Source organism: Athalia rosae, chromosome 1 (genome assembly GCF_917208135.1).
Source record: "Athalia rosae chromosome 1, iyAthRosa1.1, whole genome shotgun sequence".
Classification (NCBI taxonomy): Eukaryota; Metazoa; Arthropoda; class Insecta; order Hymenoptera; family Athaliidae; genus Athalia; species Athalia rosae.
This window is the reverse complement of record NC_064026.1, coordinates 16,547,019-16,567,659: the sequence shown is the minus strand read 5'-3', so window position 1 is coordinate 16,567,659 and position 20,641 is coordinate 16,547,019. Positions and strand designations below refer to the sequence as shown.

General features: G+C 37.0%; 6 protein-coding genes across 10 annotated transcripts; 1 reads left to right on the top strand and 5 right to left on the bottom strand.

The window, feature by feature from the left end:
- Positions 1-630: 630 nt before the first annotated feature.
- Positions 631-5,957, bottom strand: LOC105689026 (protein aurora borealis). Of its 2 annotated transcripts, XM_012405760.3 has the most exons (7): positions 5,803-5,957; positions 5,272-5,555; positions 4,832-5,120; positions 4,675-4,760; positions 4,232-4,435; positions 3,880-4,138; positions 631-3,801 (listed from the first exon to the last, which is right to left on the bottom strand). In XM_012405760.3, exons 2-7 carry the CDS (start codon positions 5,548-5,550, stop codon positions 3,299-3,301), a joined length of 1,620 nt encoding a protein of 539 aa, XP_012261183.2. In that variant the 5' UTR covers positions 5,551-5,555; positions 5,803-5,957; the 3' UTR covers positions 631-3,298. The 2 variants fall into 2 exon arrangements, with proteins under 2 accessions (XP_012261183.2, XP_048508337.1); XM_048652380.1 differs by having other exon boundaries at positions 5,272-5,814.
- Positions 5,958-6,013: 56 nt separating this feature from the next.
- LOC105689024 (dnaJ homolog dnj-5) lies at positions 6,014-11,408 on the top strand. 4 transcript variants are annotated; one of them, XM_012405759.3, is made up of 6 exons: positions 6,014-6,422; positions 7,022-8,559; positions 8,655-9,099; positions 9,227-9,442; positions 9,521-9,750; positions 9,820-11,408. In XM_012405759.3, exons 2-6 carry the CDS (start codon positions 7,034-7,036, stop codon positions 9,938-9,940), a joined length of 2,538 nt encoding a protein of 845 aa, XP_012261182.2. In that variant the 5' UTR covers positions 6,014-6,422; positions 7,022-7,033; the 3' UTR covers positions 9,941-11,408. The 4 variants fall into 4 exon arrangements, with proteins under 4 accessions (XP_012261182.2, XP_012261181.2, XP_012261178.2 ...); XM_012405758.3 differs by having other exon boundaries at positions 6,014-6,558; XM_012405755.3 differs by having other exon boundaries at positions 6,014-6,951.
- Positions 11,409-11,557: 149 nt separating this feature from the next.
- Positions 11,558-12,520, bottom strand: LOC105689027 (DNA polymerase epsilon subunit 4). Its single transcript, XM_012405761.3, has 2 exons — positions 11,990-12,520; positions 11,558-11,893 (listed from the first exon to the last, which is right to left on the bottom strand). Exons 1-2 carry the CDS (start codon positions 12,221-12,223, stop codon positions 11,753-11,755), a joined length of 375 nt encoding a protein of 124 aa, XP_012261184.1. The 5' UTR covers positions 12,224-12,520; the 3' UTR covers positions 11,558-11,752.
- Positions 12,521-12,645: 125 nt separating this feature from the next.
- LOC105689004 (proline-, glutamic acid- and leucine-rich protein 1-like) lies at positions 12,646-15,925 on the bottom strand. Its single transcript, XM_012405696.3, has 7 exons — positions 15,524-15,925; positions 15,026-15,424; positions 14,594-14,940; positions 14,288-14,467; positions 13,935-14,199; positions 13,663-13,860; positions 12,646-13,585 (listed from the first exon to the last, which is right to left on the bottom strand). The coding sequence occupies exons 1-7, from the start codon at positions 15,635-15,637 to the stop codon at positions 12,710-12,712; spliced, it is 2,379 nt and encodes a 792-aa protein (XP_012261119.2). The 5' UTR covers positions 15,638-15,925; the 3' UTR covers positions 12,646-12,709.
- Positions 15,926-16,063: 138 nt separating this feature from the next.
- LOC105689008 (deoxyuridine 5'-triphosphate nucleotidohydrolase, mitochondrial) lies at positions 16,064-17,245 on the bottom strand. Its single transcript, XM_012405700.4, has 3 exons — positions 16,988-17,245; positions 16,632-16,793; positions 16,064-16,526 (listed from the first exon to the last, which is right to left on the bottom strand). Exons 1-3 carry the CDS (start codon positions 17,101-17,103, stop codon positions 16,349-16,351), a joined length of 456 nt encoding a protein of 151 aa, XP_012261123.2. The 5' UTR covers positions 17,104-17,245; the 3' UTR covers positions 16,064-16,348.
- A 155-nt stretch (positions 17,246-17,400) lies between these two features.
- On the bottom strand, positions 17,401-20,437 carry LOC105688994 (doublesex and mab-3 related transcription factor 3, truncated). The gene is made up of 2 exons (XM_048652382.1): positions 20,046-20,437; positions 17,401-19,649 (listed from the first exon to the last, which is right to left on the bottom strand). Exons 1-2 carry the CDS (start codon positions 20,244-20,246, stop codon positions 18,438-18,440), a joined length of 1,413 nt encoding a protein of 470 aa, XP_048508339.1. The 5' UTR covers positions 20,247-20,437; the 3' UTR covers positions 17,401-18,437.
- Between the last annotated feature and the right edge of the window lie 204 nt (positions 20,438-20,641).

The window sequence follows — 20,641 nt, the reverse complement described above, 5'->3', positions numbered from 1 at the left end:
GCTCTAAAAACTTTACAGATATTGGTGGTGGGAGTATGTATTGAGAGATCTTCTTTCAGGGCTTTAAAGTGAAATAAAAACCCTAGTTTTGTCGCTGCTGCTGGAATGCGCGCGAACTTGGCGCTAAAACTACAATGCAACGCTCCATGCGTTTTAAACCCAAAAACCGAAAAATTGTAAGGAATCAAGCACTACCGCACCTTTTTGTACGTGGTACTTGACTTCCACAGGATTATGTTTGAGATACTAATCAAAGATTTATTTTTCAGATTAATATTTCCCTACTGTTAATACTAATAAATTTTCTTACAGGTCCCAATCATTACTTCTTATTTTCAGTTTGATTACTAATTAAAATTTTCTTACAGATGTTAGGGTTCAGTCTTTAGTTCTATTGCTAATCAGATGTTGTTCATAGACTGTCCCTGGCTACTAATCCACTTTGCTTTCTGATTTCAGGAATCAGCACTTCGTATACCTTGTACGTCCTTCAATATCTAAATTTGGAAAATTGGACAGTTCTTCATCGCCTCAAAGAGTTTATTTTATAACCCGCAATTGATAATTTGAGCAACATTTTTAATTTCCGTTCCAGGATTCAGAAAAATACTACTCCAATTGCAGAGATCGTGGCGCACATCGTGATCTAGCCATTTTGGCAGCTAAAATTATTTTACGTTTTTTATCTTTGCAGAAAATATCATCCACTATAATAATATGTTTCATGGTTCACAAATTAATTACCAATTATGTCTTTTCGTTGCAAAAATTTCATGTGAAATTACACCTATATTATAACAATGACATGTTTACCACTTGTCTATATGTTTCAGGTCTGCTATTTTATGAATTACTTGACGAATGCTTTTACTCTTTTCAGAAAATGTACCGTTGCGATTCATATTTTTTACTGTTTCATTCTATTGATTATTCTTGATAATAATGTTTAGTTATAAGATGTTTGAAAATAATGATTATCTATTTATCTGTTCTGTTTCGTGTTTCATGTTCTTTATGTAGTGTTTTATGTATATGTTTTGTTTGTGACTATGTGTAATTGTTTTGTGCAAGTTTTACTTGTCCATATATATACATATATCCTCGCATATATCCATACGATTTTTATTCATGCAATCATAGATGCAATGCTTATCTATCTGTGTAATTCATAATGCAAATTACATGTCTAAATTTTAGACTACTGTGTATTAGTTTTTTCATGGTACAAGGTGTCTGTTATATTATTTTTTTTCCAGTTGTATGTTCGAGATTCTACTTTGCCAGGCTTGGGATGCTGAACTACAAGTGGTTTGCATAGGGCCCTCGGCACAGTTTGTAGAATATACATATAATAATATATTACATATTCTAGAAACTGTACTTTTGGCGATCGTTCTATTTGGAGAAAAAATCGAAACGAGCTGAGGATGCTACCTCGTTGAAGGTGGTTTGGAAACGCGTCATTTCAGGTGGTTCTAATCGTTAATACTATGGCCCTAAAAATTGGATCTTATTACAGAAATAAGTTTTTTACTCATAGGTGTGTAACGAATCATCAGATGATCGATAGGATGTAGGAAGGGGAATTGAGGATCAGAGAGCGAAGAGTGGGAGGAATAAGAGGTACGAGGCAAGAAGGAACATAATTGAAGACACACTTCCTCGATATCGGTGATCACCTCAATATACATTTTTCTATACCTCATTTCTTCGATACACATCAAACGTACTCACCATACCTTCGTCATCTTTACATTTATTTCAAAAAAGAAAACCTGAATATTTCGAGCATATTACGACCTGGAGCCTGCATTTTAATATCATGGACTAAACTAATCTATATAAGACCTGAAGTCCAGGAAAAGGAGGGAGATTCTGGATGATGCATAGCTGAGGATTGACAACGCCATTTTAAAACGGTCACGATATCATTACCTTTTCGAATTTTACTAATCATTTTCATTTTCATTCTTTCATCTCATTCTTGTGTTGTCTTTTAGTTATTTTACATGTATTTATTATTCTTTTATAGGCCGATTATTTTGATCTTTGTCTTGTGATATAAATTCGTACGCCTACTTATTCTTTTATTTTGATATTTTCATGTCATTTTTTATACGCCCTATTGGCATCGTCTAAATTTTAATTGTTTGAGTAAGGTCATATTTATTATTTTTGTCAATTTTCATATTGTTAATTTATACCGTCATATAATTCATGTTGATTCATTCATTATTTTATATTTTTTTTATCACGATTTATTAATAAACTCTTAATTTATACATTATCTCAAACAATTTTATCTATACACAATTTTTTTGTTATTTATTCATAGCATAAGTGTTACAGGTGTAACTGAACAATCTATATGTATTCAAAAGTCATAAAATTAGATTGTCATTTAGGTTTGTTAAACGTAAAGCAGTTATCAATTGATTCATACAACTTTGACTCTTACGCAAGGATTGTTGCAGAGGATGATGCCCTATTCTTGTGCAATAAATTTGTTTCAGAATATTTTTTTAAATTATCTGTGGAATCACTCATTTGTTATCTTCACATAAAAGAATCCTATATTTCCCCCGTATCCCAGAAGGGGAGAGAGCGTCAGAAAGTATGTATTTTGAAAAAATCCCGCGAGATGAATTGTCAGAAACACCGACACACAGAGTCAGTTACACAAAGAATCGCACGATGAGTCCTAATTAAAGAAAAAAAAAAACAACGAGCATGAGTTGCCATGGTCACAGGAGCCTGTAATTTACGACTAGCGAACAGAGTTCGGTAGAATCAGGTAAAAACACACATGTATAAATCGTAAAAGACATTTTGACTAAGTACTCAGCAATATCTATATTATGTACACTTAATCTAATATTCTCAACTAGTCCAATTTGAGAATACATTAAATCACAAGCTAAATTTCATAGTAAAGTGAAATCAGCAATCACAAAGGCAGTGAATGTAGTTATAGACAAAATAACTATTAGAATACATACTAGTCATATAATATTACGAGTATCCAACAAATATGGCAGTCATATGTTTCAGAAATTTATAAAATATCACAAATTTTCTGACAAACACGTATCTAATTTAATCGCGGCTTGCAAATTATCAATTAATGTTAATTCTACATATTATTATCAAAGTTCTGATGATCCTAATATTCGATAACAGAACTCTGTTGTTTTACTTCACCGTCATAAATATGCCGTGCTACATGTATCTCAAAGTACAATGAAACTTGCGATACGCATACACCGATTTAAGATCTATTTAAGGCATGTACTGAAATTCAATTATCTTTAGCTCTATTTTTTGAAGGAGTTGAGCTGTATATATTAATCAGATTTTTTTTCCAGTCTGACAAATGTAACTCTTCATCATTATATATAATCTTCTCATCCAAGTGAATTTTTTGTTTGGTTGGAGTGACATTAATGCTTTCGGTCACACTGGTACCGTTCATACTATAAGTTTGGTATCCTGTATCTTGAGCGAAATTCAAAGTACTTTGTTGGTCTGAAATAGTATGAGTATTGCATTGCTGCTCGTGCGAGTGCACTTTACACCATTCCGTGGCTACATTCCAGCAGTCCTTATTATCTTCTCGTTGACCGAGGCATACATGACGTTCAAGTTTATTCACCGGGCTTGTGACCGGGGGTGTTTTGTGTCCTAAAAGTATCATTTCAACGGTTTCGTTCTGTCTTGTCCTCTCACATAATTTCTCATTGCCTAAAACTTGTTCCGAATTTTCAGCTGAACTATTCAACTCCGTAGACAGCATAGACGTACCTTGGAAGAAAAAGTTTTAATTTCAGTCAACGAATAAGTCAAAAAATTAGGCGTCGATAATAAAAAGCTGATAGTTACCTAAAGTTGAACGGCAACTTGTTGTTGAAATATTAGACTCATTGTTAAGGTCAGTCTGCTTCTCTGTGATCATAGATACTTCTATGCTCATGTCAGTTGTAAAGTCTAATCTAGCCACAGATCGAGAAACTCGAGACTTGATACTTTGACAGGACATGTCGCTAATATTATTATGAATCGGAGACATATTTAGTGGTGATAAATTCCCAGAGTTTGCCATTGGCGTTCCATGATTGCGCTCCACCTTTTGCGAATCAGTCTGTAATATAGCAAGAAATTTTCGTTCAAATTTAAACATATTTTTAATTATACCTCTCATTGTCAAACTATACGTCAATGTTGCATGAAATACCCCCAAAGGATGTCCATTTTGCAGCATCCCGCTCTGAGTAGGGCTAGAATTAACACCAAAGTCCATTGATCCATGTGATTTTACGGGCGAGAGTGACATGGAACTGTAGCGTTCATCTTCCGGACTGTCCTCTTGTGAGAAAAACAGCTTTCTTCGCAAAGAACTATTACTTAAATTGGCTTCATCATTCTCAGAATGCTGTTCCTAGAATTATACTTGCATTATTAATAAAATGGTTTTTTACTGTAGAGAATACTTGAGCTAGATCTTTCAACAAAGTGTCAAGGTTTCAATAATTTGTTTGTTCAGCTTTTGCGAAAGATGAGTTTCTTCTAGAATGGATATGTAAATAAAGAAGAAATATGCGCAGATATCTATTTATAAATAAAAAATGAAGGTGATTGATTCTATCACGTTCACAAAAAGTAACTGAAAATAGATACCTGTGTAAATGTAAAGTACGGCTTAAGGGCCTCCTCTAAATCCAGTGGTAATTTCGGAGGTAAAGAAAGTACAGTTTGCGCATAGCCTAGATATTATTAAAAATGTGTTATAATTATCTATTGTTAAAGAATTTCTGTAGAAGTCAAAATTTCTTACTGTCTCTCTTCGATTTGTGAGAATCTTTGGTACTATTTAAATCTTCTTGAGGCCTGGTAGGTGTAGACATTTCCAGTTTTTTTTCTTTCCGTTTAAGATCCCATGGACTTGGTAAAATCTGTTTGGTATTAAAAAATTGGTTGATAGCAGCCTGTGCCTTAATCTCAATCTCTGGATCCGAACAAAATAATTGTTGTACAGGAGACTCTTCTATTTTAGCTGGTTTAATAATGGCCAATTCATCGACACTCCATACTAAGCTAGGCGAGTCTTGAAGTGGGCTAGCAACCTAAATCAACATTTTTGTAGTGACTGATTAGGTGAAGGTATTTTTTTATCATATCCTATTACTTATTGAGTATTTATAATATCACTTATTGAACTGTTCAAAAGGCTCAGATTTGTTTAAAATATTTTAGCGAGAAGAATTTATTCTATACCTTACTGAATATAGTAGGACTGATCACAGACAGATGTAGTCTATTAGTGAGATTAGCGTCAAAGGGATTCCTGGCAATAAATTTAGTAAATCCGGAAGGTGGAGTGATATGATTAGGTAGAACGGTGAAGCCACCTGTACAGTTTTGGTAGGTGGTTTGTTTATGTCGTGCATCATTCTGCTTTGTAGGGGTTCTGTGACAAGTAGGACTCTTTGAAGGTGAACCACTATGTCGATTCATACCATTTTTATTTGGCGTGGACCATTGCACTTGCTCCATCACAGCTGAAAATTGTATTAAAAAAGTTAAGCACAAAAAGATGTTTATTCATTCTTTAGTATAACAATTAGTATACTAAACACGGAAGTATTGCGAGAGGCTGTTAACCCCAAGCATTCAACCCCAATTTTCCGTTACACAAAAACTTCACGAAATATAACAATTTTGGGAGTATATAAGGGTGGGCATCATTTTGCGCGATGAACTTTGGTTATCTTGAAATAATGCGAAGATAAAACCTCTCAAATATACCTGTTTTTTGTTATAATTTCACGTAATTATATTTCATGACATGCGAAGACCATTCGCCTGCCACACTCAATGTCCGTAATATTTGAAATGTGAATAGCAGCCAATGAAATCACGGCGAGTCAACGAACGGTCGGTCCATATGATCAGTCGGTTGGTTTAGAAATAGATCTATTCTCAATGGTTTAGGCTTAGGTCTTGGTCGAGTCCCTATCCTCTTTGGTCTAGTCGTGGTCTAGCTTTTTGAAGGCCGGTTTTGCCATAGATGCGAGAGGAAATCAAGTGTGCGTTTGTTGGTGTAAATATGTGTTGTGTTCGTTTTAAAAATTTTATGCATGCTTATGTTCGAAAAGAATGCAAAAATGGGCTTTAAATTTGGAATCGAGGAATGACGAACAGGACCGAGCCTTTTGAAACTGTTAATGCATGGAAATAGGAATAGTGCTACTCCTATGTCCATGGTAAATGTAAATGAAAAAGCATAGTTGAATCCCTATCTATTGTCAATGGTAGAATGTGGTGACCACACAAAATAAACCGCAAAAAATGTCATATTACCGTTCGTAAATTTGTTGGAACTCGGAGCCAAGGACCATAATGGCCGATATTGTGCGAGCCGCGTGGTACGTCACTTTATAAATTGTGAATTTATTTTAATTATGCTAATTTATTTTCTAGTGTTGTACCAATACTGTTTAAAGAGTGACGGTTGTTTAAAATGCAATATGCTATATAACGAATAGGTTTTGCATTATCAACGTGAGGCATCGTCTTATATAATTTTATGTACTTATCACATACTGCTTAATTTAGGTTATGAAAACATCTATATTATAATCAAACATACAATGCGAATTTAAGAAATTACAAATATTCATATGACTAAATCAGAATATTTTATCAGTTTCACGTTTCCTTGTTGATCACGTCTGTCTTAAAAAATGGCCCGACTCTCGAACACTTGATTCAATAACTGAATTGACAAGTTTGGTTATGTACAACATATTGGAAATCATTTTTCATTTAAATTTGAAATACAGCAGAAATACCAATTCAAGCCACACCTGAATACCATATTAACAGCCCTTCTGTAAAGAGATGAACACGTTAGTAAAACATGCACAGGAAATCTTCAGGAGATGAATAACACCAGTGCGTAGGCGTATCGAGTGTGAATATCATCAAAAGACGTTATTAATAATCTGGAATTATCATTGCACAGATAGTCATAAGGATGGCAGAACGACAGCAGCCTCCTCCGGGCTGCAAGCGAAGGTCTTTAGACAAGATAATCGAATGCATGACAGCAGACTTGGCAAATTCTGCAGGACAATATATGCAGTTTGGTGTGACTCCTCCACAAACAGCTCCTCATAGCTGGAGTGATTACCCTACTGGACAAACCCGACACTATATGACTAATCAACCACCCCTGGTAGCGCAGCCTGGCATACAACCTCTTAATCCGATACCATCACCAATTTATATGCCAGAGATATCACCTTACGATCCACCCGCAACGGATCCTATTTACTTTCCATCTCAGCCTGTGAACCATCTTGGTATTAATGAGAATAATGATTTAGTTGGCACTATTGACGTTGGAGGTGGAAATTACATAAATGTGATTTATGGTAATGCCTCGCAAATTATGGCTGAACAATGTCAATTGAGTAACTTGGCTTCATACAATTCTCAGAGCGCTTTAGATCGTGAATATGGCTTGTTTGGCGAACAGCGTCAAATACCAATGTTGCCAAATCCTGCAACACAAACATCGAATGGTAAACAATTGATCGATAACTTGGTTGGAAACTGGGTACCAACTCAATCTGGTACATATAGTCCGTTTGGTGGCTCACCAAATGTCACCCCTGTACCGCAAGGTACTCCTGAGATGAGAGAGACAGAAGAACTACCAAGAAATTTACAAGATGTTCATCCTAAGAAGCCAAGGATGGTTGCAGAAGTCAGACCTATGCGACCATCTTACTCTGATGTTTTGACTAAGTCCGCTCCAACTCCACCACCACCTCTGACTCCACCAGCCACAAAGCCTAAAATTGAAGCAATAGTCAAAAAAAGTTCTAACAAGAGTGCTAAAAACAAAACAAAGCCAGCTTTGTTGAAAAGGCAAAATTCTTCAGGGAGCGAAGACCATAGCTCACCTAAGATTCACGGTCCAAAAAAGGTCTTGGAAAAAAATAATTCCAATTTACCAAGGCGATGGGTTTCCTTAGACAACCTCGGCTCAGCGACTGAATCTCATGAATTAGACACGTTTGATAGATCTGAAAACTTTGAAAAGAAGAAGAGTTCAAAGACATCGAAGAAAGGTGACAAAAATGAAACATTGAATAATTCAAAAATACAGAACATGAGTTCAAAGTTGGCTTCCACTATTCAAAAGCGACCCATACAAATTAACAACAATTTGAACACGATAAATAGTTCGAGTCAAACAGTTTCCCCTGATAAAATTGAAAAGAATCAGCAAGCTAATAATAAAACGCCCAAAGAGGACAAAAAAGTAACTAAAGAAAAATCTGTGAAACGATCCCAGGCTGAGAAGGCTCAGCAAATTAAAAAAGGTCACAGGAATCGGAAGAGAGAGAGCAAAGAGTCACCAGTTAAAGATTTGTGCAGAAATTTGAACAAGCATGTTGGTCGTTGGAGTAAAATCGGGCTCAAAGTATTTTACTGGCTGTTTCACTTAATCTCTGACGTCGTTAGTATGAGTGCTAACCTTGTTGCTCAACTGTAAGTTTTTTAAAAATATCACATGCACTGTTCCGTACTTTTGAACTTGAATTATCAATTCACAGTCCATTTTTATATTCAAATTCAATTTTTAGGGGAAAGTGCGCTTGGTTTTACATGCTCCTGTATTTGAAGTACTCATGGCTCTACATAGCAGGTGCATTTTCAAAAGTAAAATTTTTAAATGCCGTTGGAAAACGAATAGATTGCTGGATCGGATGGAGTAGATTCGCATTTTGGGATAGGCTTAAGTCCAAAAGAAAAGAGGAACCTGAAGAAAATACAAACTGGATACCTGGTGGGCTTGAAACAAATATTGCATTGCCAAGTACCGGCGAGGAAGCTATGAAAAGATTGTTGGCCTGCAAAGGAAAAGATCCATACAGTATATTGGGTGTCACACCTACGTGTTCAGATGAAGACATTAAAAAATACTACAAAAGGCAGGCTTTTCTAGTTCACCCTGATAAAAATAATCAACCTGGAGCTGAGGAAGCCTTCAAAATTTTAGTCCATGCTTTCGACATTATCGGCGAACCCGTGAGTTCCCCATGTACTGATACAATTAGTTGTCATTACTAATGTAACATCTTTTCTTGCAAAAGTAATTTGCACCTAGAGTGCATCGAAACATGAAAAGATAAAAAGGTTTTATCTCAATCTCTAGGAACGTAGACAAGCATTTGATCAAACCAGACAAGTTGAAGCTGCCTGGGGTGACCTTAGTGACCTATTATCCCAGTTGCATAGAAAAATGGAACAGGCTGCAAATACGATACGATGCACGAATTGTGGTCTTAGGCATAAACGCATTCCCACACACCGGCCATGCTACGCAGCTCGGTTCTGTGCGCAATGCAAAATACGTCACAGTGCTAAGGAGGTGAACTTTTTTTTTTTTTTTTTTTTTTCGCTGGCACCACAATTTTCACACTTGAACATATTTCATACGTTTCTTTAGGGAGATATTTGGGCAGAGTCTCGTATAATGGGTTTCCTCTGGCATTATTATGCATGCATGGAAGGCGCAGTATATGACGTTACAGATTGGGCTGCTTGTCAAGCTAGAAACTTGAAACATCTCAGAGCTAATACACACAGCGTTCAGTACAGAATTGTTTTGGGACAAAGACCTCCGCCTCAAACGGCCAGTGGAGGTAAAAAGCGACAGCAATTGGACCCCAATACTAGGTACGTTGTTTCTTTGTAATAAATTTCAGAAATCATCAATACTAGAAATTTCGTCATTCATATTTACAGTGAGGCAGATTTTGAAGACTTTTTCAACAATTTGTATAATCACAGCAAGACAGGCAGTGCAACAACTTCTGGCGATCCAAAAAATGATAGCCGGCGTCGTAAGACTAAGCGTAAAAAGTGAGGATCGGAAAAGTAAGGAATGTTTTTGGTCTTCTAGAAATCCATACCGTATACTACAGATTATTACACATACCCGAATCTACACCACAGACTCACACTTCACTCCCCAACTTCTACTCTATGTTTAATGAAACATAAAATATCCAAAACCAAATTGTAAGTACTCAATGTTGATTCTATTATTATTAGTAATAATATATTACTTTCACTCGATTTCTAGCTTTTCGATTTACATTATTTGAGAGACTGTAAAGAGGGCTATGTTGTTTTAAAATGATAGGTCAATGTGAGTCTTTTATTTTACTGCCAATGATCGTTGTAATCATACATTGAGTGTTTGCTTTGCCTTTATGATGATACTTGTATATTCCAATTACGAATAAATATGGATAACTCTAATTATAAAATATGCTAGTAAGTTAGCATGAAGTCTTTACTCTAATCTAGAGTAAATTACGAAAAATCTAAAGATTTCGAGAGTTTCTACAACTCCTCAGAATACAGCGAATGCATGGTACTCTGTAAGACATTGAATTACATGCTGGATTTAGCGAAATTAAAAGATATGGGACTCTGACAATGGAATGGTAATTATTGTCCATTACTCCAGAAGATGAATATTCTTTATATCTGTGAACGGAAATACCAACAGCAATCCAAATAATGCTGTCAGTACGTGATCCTATGGCAATTCGAATTAGGTTGAAGAATGTTAATGATAGATTAAAAAAAAAAATGTTAGGAAGCTATTGAAACTTATAAAAACTATGATAAGTTGATACGAATACTCTAAAGCTCTGAAACGAAAAAAAATGTTAGTATCCTGAAACTAGATCGCGCGATGACGAAGGATGGCTATTGTATTTTATCGCGTCTTCTAAATCTCCATTTAGAAACCTTTTTATCCTAACGATACTGTTTAACGTTTCTCTGCTCATAATGGCGTTTGAGATTCTACTTCATTTGTAATGTCAACTCACTGATTAAATTTTTTATAGGTCACCTATGATCTCGAGAAATTATCAATTGACCACTCAATTCGACAAATTGACAGATTACAGAATAAGACTGATTTTTTTCCTACCCAGCATCATTCAATTTATTTGGAAAACAGAATTTTTATTAAATAGTTATTTTTCAAAAACGCTCTTTACCTCGCATAACAAAACACAGGTCATACGTGACAGTTATTAGTTGCGAAATTTCAGAGCATCTACTCTCAAAATCATATGATCAAATCGAAAAAAGCAGCACACGTAATATAACAACGAATTAATGTTGTCTGAACTACTGTACAATGCTTATTTTGACATCTACCTGTTGCAGGCCCCATTGGAAGATAAAGTTTGATTATTTGCATCTGCTTTTAAGAATTCCAATGATAATGATAATTAACATGATCAATAACTTTATATGTACCTTCAAAGTTTTCAGTGTTTTAAAAAAATAAACTGCCTTATTTGTCCTTATCACAGTTATTTGGAACCTTTGAGAAATTCTCATCTCTTGTGCACCATGTGCTTTTGTCCCGCATTTGATTTGACCATTGAGTGACCAATTAATAAATCTTTCGAAGAAACAGGAGAATGGAATTCCATAAATATAATAGAAGCAAATGTTTAGACTTAAAATTTATCACAAAGAATCATAATTTGTACATAGTCTCTTAAGTAGGAAATACCTACACTGAATACATACATATAATTATCTTACAGTATAGGTGAGGTTATTCTATTGATTCAATAGAAAATGATTTGATCAGTTGACATAGAGAGTGACAACCATTCAAATTTTACATAAATATCTAGATCAACTATTCTAGAGTTCCTTCAAGAAAGACTAAAGCATCGACATTTTCGATAGCAATATCTATATCTCGTTTTTGTACAGTCTTCTTCTTGTTCTGGGCGGTATACTTAAAGGACTCTTTAGCAAGAGACTCGATGAAAAGTTCCTGTAAATGTAAATTAAACATGTTGGAATAATATCTGTTCACAGATACAATTTCATAGAGTAGGTGCAATGGGTTGCAAATTCTTAATTTCATTACCGTTGACTTAGTGATCAGAAAGACTGCTTGTTGGTTGATCAAGTTGACTTCTGGATCAAGTTTTACTATAGCCTTGACTCGGCTCAATGGAAGTTTGAGCAATTTCTCTTTCTGCTCTTCTTCGGCATGAGGAATTTCGTCGGTTTCATCTTGTGAATGTTCTGCGACTTCGCTGACCACACTATCGTTCAACGCATTTTCCATAAAAAAACCATCTACCGCTAGCTCAGACATTTTTTCAATATTTTGTGCTATTCAAATATCTAAGCATTAATAGTTTATGTGGATTCGGTGTGAGGTTGTCACTTTCACTGTTTTGCAATTTGCAACAACGAAAATTATCACGTTAATTAGTCGATGGCCAATATTTCGTACTAGTCTATGAACTTGTGATTTTTTATCGCTCAACGGAAAATTCGTGGCGATTTATCGAATTCCAACCATTTGCAGATGGAAACAGAGTAAAGGTTTTTTTTTGAGGTTATGTTTATGATGCTACGTACGTGGGTTCCTTCAGAACCTTACTTGTGGTCGATCAAGGTACTAAATAAAGTTGGTCCAGTTAAGATCCAGCGGTATCTATAATAAGAATGGGTAAATTCTCGAAAAATCTATAATAGAATGTCGTATATGTTCAAGAAAAATTTCAACTCGACTTTTACTTTATAGATATACTTTTATATAACCATACAAGCTGTGTTACAACTATTCATTCAATCATCATTTATCATCTTGGATTGTATCGCAGAACAATTCAAGCATTGTAATATCATCGTCACTATCTCTTTCATTTTCAAGATGCTTGTTGTCTTTATTATCAGTAGCTGAGCTTGGTATGACTTCAATGCCTTGCCTCTTTATGGATGGTTCACCTGTTTCTGTATCAAAGTCTTTACCCGTGGTAACAATACTGAAATCGTCCTGATTTCTCGGTGAGATATCCAATGTTTCACTATCACCTACTTCAGTATTACTCAAGTCCTTCAATTGTAACAGAGTGCCGTCAATGACAGTTTCACTTGTAGATGAAGTGCAGATTTTGCTGTCATTGTTATCATTGAGCTCACAAGTACTTTTTTCAGCGTCTGATTTGGCGATGGAATTAGATTGTCCCTGAGATGTGATATCCGTTATATCTTCAACAGGTTTATCAACCGACATTATGGTAGTTGAAGCAGCAAGACTTTCTTCAGTTGAGTTTCCAATGTTATGCATGGAATTAACAGGAATTACGTCTGAGGAAATGTTTGGTGGAACTACTATATTGTCATTTGTTTCCTCATCTTCTGTTCTACTCTCATCTACTTCAATTGGTAACCTCAGGGTGGGTGCGCCTGGATGTACAATTTTTTCAACCTCAGTTAAGCATACCTTAACTTCTTCGATGATGCTTCGATCATTATCACTTTGTGCCATTTGAAATATTTCTAAGCAATGCTGTGTCAGTGGAGGGGTCGAAGGATGTGGGTTTAATTGAAACATTTTCAAAGCTTTTAAAAGTTGGAGACGGCAGCTACTGTCGAGCCTGTAGAATGTCTGCTCACTAGTCTCAAGATAACAGTCGTAGAGAAGAGCTACTACTATGTTTTGCAGAGTCTGAAAATATGAAAAAAGAATTTTCAACCATTTCTAAAAGTAGTCAAAATCTTAATTCAATAATTTTAAGACCTTACTTCGTAAAACGATAGCTTCAGCCTGCAACCTGTGTGAAGGATGATATTTTGTAGCGCAATAAGCGCTTCTTGGGCTGATTCTGCGTTTGATAATGGATTGGAAACAGTTACCAAGTTGGATTGACTCAGGTTATTGTCATACTGATTCTCTCTATGCCTTTTTAATGCTCGTTTTGACATGTTATGTGTTTTTTGAACCTAGAAGGATGAATGCTTATTACGATTATTTGGGCTCCATCGCTTTCGATTGATTAATAAAACACTGTACTTACAGATAACACAACTCGATCTTTTTCAGGAACAATATCGCGTACTATATGAGCAAGAAATTCGTCGCATAGACTTTCAAATCCAGACAATGCTGCTACATGCGTTAACCATGTTGAGAGAGATGTGTAAGCTTGAACTCTAACATTTTTATATGGCCGGCATCCGTCAAGTGTCGTAAAGTTTTCTGCTACCTTTTCAGTCCATGTTAAAATTTGTTGCAATAATTGAAGAATTGTTTGAGCATAAGGTATGAGTTCTTTCCCAAAGCTATATAGCAGGATGACACAATTAATTGGTTATTGACTGTAATTGTTAATGAGTTTTCACTTGTAAAACAAGATCAGTATTCACATACCCTGAAATAAGTGCATCTAGGACATTCAACAGACTGGTATGTAGATTTGGGAGTATCAGGTGCAAGATTTGCTTTCTAAAAGCATTTTCATTTCCAAGCCCAGCAGGGGTAACAAAGAGACCTCGTGAAAGAATCTTGAGGATATTGCCTGGAGATACCGAATTTTTAAGCCCACAACCTCTGAAATGAGAGAAGCCGAATTAAATTTATATTAACTTTTTAATATCGCAATTCGTTCAGAAAATCATAATATTAAATTAATGGAGGAAATGCAGTAATTTATGTAATTGAATAAATTTAAATTACCGCAGTGTTGTGCTCAAGAAAATGCACAAATTGTTGAATCTCCGTTCTAGCCCCAAGTAATGTACCATAATATCAGACTGCGATATGGCTGGCAATGTAAGCTTATCTGATGTATCAGCATATTCTATTTCAGTTATACCACTGAAAAGGGCATCCATTGTTTCATGTAAACTGTTACAGATCAAAATTTGACTGTGAGTCCATGCGGTAAGATGTGCTTTATTAGGTTGGGTCTGAAATGACCGTTCAGTTGCAAACGTCAGTAAGGCAAAGCATTTAGCTCCAATGCTGACCAAGTTATTCAAAGGAGAGTCCATCAGTGGTAAAATTAGCTTTCTTATGGTCACCTGAAAAGAAATTTGACCCACGTCAACAAAGTACTTACAAAGGCAAGTAGAAGTTTCTTCCAGAAATTAAGGAAAAAAAGAATACCTGTAATTTGTCACAGGGTTCAGGATAGTGATATAGCAGCACTGCGATAAGATAAAATATTGCACCAGATCTTTTTTCTTCTGACAGGCCATAAACATGTCCTATCAATTGTTTGACGTACTGCATGGATAATTGTTTCTGTAACTCTGGTATGTCTTTAAACAGAATAGCCAGACGAGCAATAAGCTCGCAGGCAGATTTAACTTGGATCGTGTCATTCTGTGCCGACTCCAATGTCTGCAGAGCTTTCTTCATCCATAATGTGGCATATTTGATTAAACTATCCTTAGAACATCGTGGTAATGTCTTCAGTAAGAGTTTCAAGCCATCGTGACGAGTCGCTGCATGATTTAGTTGGTTGTTTATCAATGACAAAAGGGTGTCTTGGATCGCGTTGATCTGTAGTAACACAAGATTGAACCAAAATAATTGAATTGTCTCAAGGTTTGAGGGTGATACATCTATACTAGCTTTACCAGATATCTGACAGACACTTACTTCTTCCTTGTCGAAGGGCACATCAGATTTGCTAACCAAAAGATCCAAGATGAATTTATAACGTTCTTCATTGTTTTGGCTAGAAGTTGATATCAAATTCAATATTTCTGCCATTTCTAACCGTGAAATTCTCTATTTATTAATACACCACGACGAGCTAGCGATCAGCGACGTCAACAAAGAATTCTTAAGTGATCTACGGACAGTTTTTTCAAAACCACATGGATCTTGAATCGGTCCAACATAACCTTTGAATAAGACTATGAAGTCAAGGGAAGTGATTATCATCCTATTTTGAACGGCATAAATTTTGATATTTTGACTGTAACGTTATGCATATGGTGTCGGACAACTCGCAGGATAATTCAATCGAGCTAATCCCGTTCACTGATATATCATTGTCATAATGTAATCTGATGCAAGGCCTAAATTTGGAAGGAATATTCAAATGGGAACAGTAGTCTCCATTTTTAAGTAAAGTCTGACTTCGATTATGTACAGAACTTCAACTTGTTGGATCTACTAAAAAACCAATTATAGTAAGAACAAATTAAAGATTTATTTGCCTTTGTTTTGGTACATAAATTAGACATAATACAATTTAAACGAATCGCCAATACACCTTACTAATACTGATAATGATAATCAAACCACTTGAGTCTGAGCTGACCTTACATACAATTCTTACAAAGTTGATTTAAGTTTAACACAAATATACATTTTTCTTAAAAAAATAATAGAAACACTTGAAGTTACATTAAAAAGAAATCAACGAAGTACTTTGCCTTTAAAACATAAAAAACACAAGTACTTCAAAATCTGTCTTTAAATAATTCCAGTTGAACCAAACCCACCAGCACCTCGTTTTGTTGATTCCAAGCTTTCAACTTCTAGTAGTTCTGGATAGACTATTTTCTCACAAATCAGTTGCGCCACTCGGTCTCCCGGGGAGACTTTAAACTCTTCGTTGCTATGGTTAAAGAGCATCACTCCAATGTTGCCTCTGTGAAAAATGATAACTCACATGAAACAAAATACTATTGCAGTTTGGAACCTTATACGTGCATCATTCGAGTTTCAATTCATTCAGTAAGATGAAATTATGTACCTATAATCAGCGTCTATCACACCAGCACCAACATCAATATGATATTTCCAGGCCAGACCCGACCTTGGTGCAACCCGCCCATAAGTACCTGGAGGAACTTCAATTTGAAGGTCCGTCTTTATGATTTCCTTGCCGTTTGCTGGTATGATGTACTCGTAGGCACTGAAAAATAAGCGAATTATTAGACAATTGCGTAATAACGACCACATGTGAAGGTTGCGACACTTATAACAGAACTTTTGATTAATAACGAGACCTTAACATATATTTATGAAAATAAAAGTGGATTACAGCATTGATTAATTTCAGTGATACAAAGGGGAAATGAATCCCAAAGATAAGTAATTCTTGCTTACCTTCGTAAATCGAAGCCGGCTGCGGCAGCGGAGCCTCTTGTTGGTGCATGTGCTTTGTCTGTTAATTTAGCAAACTTTAGCATGCTGCCGACAAGACTTGTTCCGTTGGACGTCATGTTGTTTAATCTTACTTTTCAGAAAATATAGGATTCAACGAAGATCGTCAGGGTTAATGTGGGGTTGATAAATTCAATTGCGGAGAAACCATGCAAGAAACGCGACCCATTCGCAGACCCGCGATATGCTCGCGACAGCGGATTTGGCGGGAAAGAAACGTAGAAGCTACCAACGAAACTACATACCAGGGACATACATAAAAGTATGCATGCCAACCTTCGTTGTGCATGACTTGTGAAACGTTTCGCGGATCCATCATGGATGGCGCTACTTTTATTCTCTATACATTCGATTGGAGCCACCAATTTTCAAATTGTTCACAAACACGACGAATCAAACTCATTGTCAATACTCAAACAATAGTTACTCGTCAATAATGATGAGGGATGAACTTTATCGATGCGATATTCTTAACTAATTCTTGGTAGTCAAGAATGCCTCAACTATTCAGGTTGCATGAGGTTTTTTTTCGTGGTAGTAACAGACTGAATTGCAAACTTACAAAACTTAATTCCTGCACGTATTGCTCACGGAGACTGTGGAATTGCTGGCTGTTGCAGGATTCTAGCGCGGGATGAAACAGCGAACAAAAAAAAAAGCAAGAAGTAAAGACTGATGGAAACTCATTGGAGTTTCACCATTCTGCGCTGTACAAATTTAAGCCGGAATCCAAGATCCGCAGTAGCGGTGGTTGTTTATAAGAGTGATAGAGCTGAAATAATCGTATTAGAAAAGTTCAATTGATCGAGTAAATACAGTTAGTAACCCATATCAAGTGATATCAAGTGATAGATGGCCGAAGGGGTTTGTTTTGGAAGAGAGAATATGCGATAGCCCGAGTCATCCCCCTCTAGGCTGCCTGCAGGGCTATATGGTGTGCTTTGAATTACTAAACATACGAAAGCCGATACTGCCCGAGGGGACGACGCGATCTACTCTATTTATCCAACAGAATCTTCTCTCGTATAACTTCCATGCGAACCTGCTGTAGCCATCCAATATTTTTAACCGATTGGATTATCCACGGAGAAGTCCTGCAAGGCCGCTGCGGTGCTTATAACGTTAATTAATTTCAACGCCGAGTCGTCATAATATAGGTGCAGAGGGTATAAGTTTTGGATCAAGTTTTTGCTCCAAATCAATAAACAGGTAGAATGACGACTATCCCAAGTGATTTAATCGATGAAAAATGTAGAAATTTTGCCATAATAATTGCGGAATAATTTATTTTTCTAATGCAGTGTAGAGAATTAAGAATTACAATCAAGTTCCGTTTTTCATGTACATACACCTGTGTACGGTGCACGCGTACAACGTAAAACAGAGAGTGATTTTACGGAAATTTATAACACTGCGCACAATTGGGTTGCACGCATGGAATTCCTGGTATAATAGGCGGAAGATGTAGCAGCCCTTGTCTATGAGGCTCGATCATTTGGCTGCACATGTGTTCTCGAAGATGTTGTATATTGGAGTTGAAGTAATTATTATACTGTACGTTAAGCGCAACGCTATCTTCGTGATGCAATGCGGTGCTTCCGGTTTTCGCAATCGTTTGCAAGCTATTTGCCGTTTCGGTCATCGCGCTTTTGGTCTGCTGCAATTGCTGTTGTTGTTGTTGCTGGAATTGTTCCGGTAATATATTGAGCAGGCAATAACTGTCTCCGTAAATATTACGCGGAAATGTTGAATACGCTGCAGATGGTGGAAATGCGAAGAAATTCGGGACTTCCGGTCCCGCCTGTTGTACGTTACTCTGGACGCTCGGCACCCCCGCAGCGAGATTCAGCCCGAGATTAACACTCTGCATCCCCTGAATGGTGATATTTTGATTGCCAGTCGAACCCTGCAAACCCTGTACGGGCTTGAAGGCGGAACCGGAACCACCGAGGGCTGCGGTTTGCGAGGCGAAATATTCGATCGCTTTCAATAAATCCTGACCACACCGTTGAAGGACGAGCTGCAAAACCGAGAGCTTTGTGCTTGGAAACAAGTTTGCCAAAGTTTGAACCGACGCTTGTGATACGGACGATTCAGGATCTCTTCGTTCTTCCGGGCTATCTTCTCCATCTTTTACTTCGCTCAGCCCGTCGCCGCGGTCCGTTGCAGTAGGATTTTTATTAATATTAAAAATTAGACTTCTGTACTTCTGAAAATTATTTGGGCGTTCTACCGCCGGAGTTGACGTGCAAACTTCCACAGTATTCACCGAGGCAACCCGTGTTGGTATTTTCGATGATTTCTGGTTAGCCTGATTCGAGAAAGATATTCCAACTTCCGTTGCGGCTGGCGGAGCAGCGGAGGCGTTCTTTTCCTCATCAAGGTTTCCGCCGATCGGATTTTGATCTTGATCGTCTTCCGTTGTTGATTTTGAAACGACGATTCCTCCCGCACCGCATTTTGTTACTTCAGTTGGATTCGGATCGGTTACCGCCATGCCAAATATCTTTCCTGGAGGAAGACGGCTCAATTTTTGACCCGTCGCTACCTTCGCCATGCTCAACGCAATCGCATCTTCGGCAGCCTGTTGCCTCTTCAATGCGACCTAAAGTTTTGAAACAAAAATAGGATTCGAAATATTTCAAAAATTCAATGAACATTGACGGATATAAAGGACAGGTCGAACGATGTCAAAATGATTTTTACGTTATTACATCGAATTGATATCCCAAGGGCTGTTGCGCACATAATTCATGCCGCGTCTACAATCTCCGCGTTGATTCGGTATCAAATTACATCATAATGTCTTCGGTACACAAACCTCTGACTGACACTGCGTCGTACATCGAAACGAAATGCTACACCGCGCTTAATGGATTCAACCCCCTCGACTTTCGAACAATTTTTCCGCCCAGCCAAAATTCTTATTCGTGAACTGAAAAACTATATTCCGGCAGGGGGTGAAATTTTGCGGACGAGGTAATAAAAATTTATCCTGTACCTGAGCCGCCATTACTCTCTGTCTCTCGGCTATGAGAGAGCATTTGGGACACACACATTCACGATAACGACATTCTCGTTTATGTCCTCTTAGCCATGATATAAGACCGTGGTTTCTGCAACGCGCGCACTTCGGTCTCCTCTGTTTACAGTCCGATTCGCGCGGTTCGTCATCAGCTCGTTTTATTTTGTTGCGTAGCATAATTCTATTGAAAAATGAGCGAAAACGACACTTTGCAAAAATTGAGCTTTCACCGGATCATTAATCGAGTACTCGCTTCGGAGAGTGCGGTTCAAGATCCGGCGCGGTTATTTCATCTACTCACAGCACTCCAATAATTCAGACGACAAGATTTAGTTTGGAATTGCACAAAGCAGAGTCGATGGATCGAAGTCAATACTTTCAAGTAATTCTTTCACCTTCAGCTTCTCTCGCTTGACTCGGCGGAATTACATTATTAGGACCGCCAACCGATAGTTTTTATCGTCATTGCAGTGAAAATCACGACGATTCGATCCTGCGCGTGTATTATTATCAATGGGTCCCGCCTGATTCTCACGAGGTCCTCGAAGTCCTCGAACTCTCGGCCAATCACT